Source organism: Halyomorpha halys, unplaced genomic scaffold (genome assembly GCF_000696795.3).
Source record: "Halyomorpha halys isolate HHAL.00 unplaced genomic scaffold, Hhal_1.1 Scaffold1258.1, whole genome shotgun sequence".
Classification (NCBI taxonomy): Eukaryota; Metazoa; Arthropoda; class Insecta; order Hemiptera; family Pentatomidae; genus Halyomorpha; species Halyomorpha halys.
Genome location: NW_027114778.1, coordinates 154,506 through 157,657, shown reverse-complemented (window position 1 = coordinate 157,657; position 3,152 = coordinate 154,506). Strand labels below are relative to the sequence as shown.

Here is a 3,152-nt window from a genome sequence, read left to right as displayed (position 1 = left end):
TATTAAATTACGAGCACAGGAGATTACTCGTTACACGTTTTCCTTTATCTTTGACTGGGACTGTTTCTTATTGATTTATGCTTTACTTTGTACGCAAATACATTTAAGAACACAGTAGCTTCGAATAAGTCGTTTTAGAGACTTAATAATCATTGTGTTCAGAAAAAATTGCTTTTATTTTAAGTTTAAATTTGTAGTGCAACGATTTTCTTAATTTTTATGTTTTAAAATGAAGAATGGGAGTGATTGATGATAAAACAGTAATTTATGGCTGAACAAAAAAGGGGAATTATGGATTGGACCACTCTCAGCCCATGTTTTCATGAATTCAAATACGTTTATAATTACGTTTTTGGTTTCAAAGTGGATAATTTTCCCTCTGCCTAGTTTACTCGACATGGTAAACTTATAATGAATCGAATAATGATTTCGAAAAAAAACTGATACTAGGAATTTCTTTTTGTAAAGTTCCAGAAGTACGTCGAGGAATGAAAAGTTCAGGAAGTCATTGAATCTAGTCTGTTCCAATAACCAGAACTGTATGGAACCTGCGAAGTGTAAGATTTGAGAGGGGAAATGTACTACGTATGCTCCATGTTGTCAGAAGTGGTTGTTGAAACAGACCTAGTTGAGAAAAGAGTAGGGGTTTGACAGGAGAACGTAAGTCACTGCACATCTCCCCCTTCCTTTACTCACTGGCAAACTCATCTATGACTTACTATACTAAATACCACGCCGTTTTGAAAATTCAGTACTTAAGCCCTGTAGAACGTCTTCAATGAGGCAGGACCTAGCTGACATCAAAGACCATTTAATTGTATTGATACACACATACGCACGCGCTCAAATTATTGTTTTATTTGAATTTTTCTGAATTAAATCCTGATTTTAATGGACTAAAAATGGAAGTCCTTAAAGATATGTATTTTAACATAGCTACAAAAATAAATATATATTTTTTTAATTAAATAATTTTTTTTTGCATTAGGTTTAGAAAGGAATAGATCTCTCTAAATAAGATGTCAATGTGATGTTCAGAGAAGTATCCGAAAGATATCCGATAACCGCTTGGTGCCCTCTCCAAGAAGCAGCGTAGATCAATGCTGTAAAGCCCCAATTATCTTCCTTCTCTGTATTAGCTCGGTGCTGTCGAAGAAGTTTCACTATTTCTAAGTGACCTCTGATAGCAGTGCGGTGTAGAGCAGTCCTTTCCTTTAAATCAGGCCTCAAACCGTCGACTCCATATTGTAACAGCAATGATACGACTTCAGTGTGGCCTTCTCTGGCCGCTAAGAACAAAGCAGTTTCCTCATTGCTATTGACTGAAGAGCCAAGGCGACGATCTTTCCTCAGTAGCATCAATATTATTTCCAAATTACCATTCAATGCAGCGTAATGTATTGGGAGATTTAACAGCTTATCTCTTCTGTATTTATCGACTCCATATTTTAGAAGTAATTTTATACACTCTGTAGCATTGTCTCGAGAACCAATATGCAAAGGCGACATGAGATCATAATTTAAAGGGCTAACATAACCACGGTTCAAAATCATTGCAACGACGGTTTTTTCACTTCTTGTGCCTTTGTAATGCCTTTCGCAAGCCAGATGAAGAGGTGTATTACCGTTTTTATTTCTCATAAGGTGGTTCAAACTATTCCCATAACTCATAAGTAGATTGACCATGTCTGAGCGTCTTTCTCTAGCGGCAAAATGAGCTGGCATCATTCCATCAATATCTGATGCTTGTATGTTGGCCCCTGCGTTCAATAACATTTGTGCGATTCCCTGATGACCCTCAAGAGATGCTAAATGCAAAGGAGTTTTGAGGTCATTAGTTTTTGCTTCTTTGTTAGCATCAAGATTTAATAACGATTTCGCTATTTCCTGCGAACCGCTAAAAGCCGCATAGTGAAGTGCAGTGTATCCATCATTATCAGCATAATCTAAGGCAGCTATAGGATGGGAAAGTAGTAAGCGAGCTATTGCAAGCGAACCGAGTCTGCAGGCGATGTGTAGTGGAGTCGTGCCGTTGATATCGGCAGAATCCTTATTAGCTCCAGAATCTAAAAGCAATTTTGCAACTTCGACATGGCCCTCCTCACAGGCGTAGTGGAGTGGTGTATATCCTCGTTCGTCTCTTACTTCCAATGATGCCTTGTTTGTTTTCAACAGCCAGACTATTTCTGTGAGCCCATGATATGAAGCTATGTGGAGAGCTGTCAAGTTATGAATCTGTGTTGCATTATTCTTGGAAGTAATAAAGTTTACCTCAGAATACGCATTTATAAACGTTTTAAAATTTGTACTTTCTACTTTTCTTGAACTTTCTTTCAGAATTAATTCAACTATATTCACATTTTTCGACAAAACGGCTAAAGAAAGAGGAAGATTACCGTGGATGTCTTTCCTATCAATATTTGCTCCGTATTTGATTAGCAGTTCGACTCCTTCTATAAAATTCATACCGACTGCATAGTTTAGTATTACAGTTGGATAAGATTTGAAATGTTCTGTTCTATTTAATAAGAGTTCTGCAAGTGTCAACATTTTTTTTGAAATAGCATCGAAGAGAATTTTTGATCCTAAGAAACTTTTGTCTTCGATTTTTGCTCCATTATCTAAAAGTAACTTTATTATTTCGTTGGCTGATTTTAAGAAAGCAATATCTAAAGGTGTATATCCTTCTTCGCTCATCAGATTGGGGTCAGCATTCTTAGATAAAAGAAATTCAGTTAGCTTTGTATTATTCCTTTCTATTGCTAAGTGTAAAGCTGTAATGTTGTTGCAACCAATTCTATTTATATCATCCCCGTAATCTAACAAAGTCTTTATAACATTAATCTTTAGATTAGTCGCTGCCAGTTGAAGTGGAGCATAGCAAATGTAATCGTGAATTCCTAAACTGGCGTTCTCAGATAGGAAAAAGTCAACGACGTTATCAAAACCTAATTCAGCAGCTTCATGCATGGCCGTTTGGCCATAGCGGTTTTGAGAATTCACATCACCGCCACGTTGTATTAGAAAATTGATCAGGGTTATTTTCTTGTCCTCTATGGTTGGAGTACTTTCGGTATTTTTTATGTTGATTCTGCTATTGTTTGACATCTCTTCCGCCTTCGACAGCGTTTGGTGGCCCCGCGTACTCCAGC

At 37.0% G+C, this 3,152-nt stretch overlaps 1 protein-coding gene across 1 annotated transcript in view; it reads right to left on the bottom strand.

The window, feature by feature from the left end:
- Positions 1–990: 990 nt before the first annotated feature.
- Positions 991–3,152, bottom strand: part of LOC106689014 (serine/threonine-protein phosphatase 6 regulatory ankyrin repeat subunit B) — an 8,085-nt gene continuing 5,923 nt past the window's right edge. The window contains exon 3 of the mRNA XM_067051901.1: positions 991–3,145. Within this exon, the coding sequence (XP_066908002.1) occupies positions 991–3,145 (2,155 nt within the window). The remainder of the gene's footprint in view (positions 3,146–3,152) is intronic.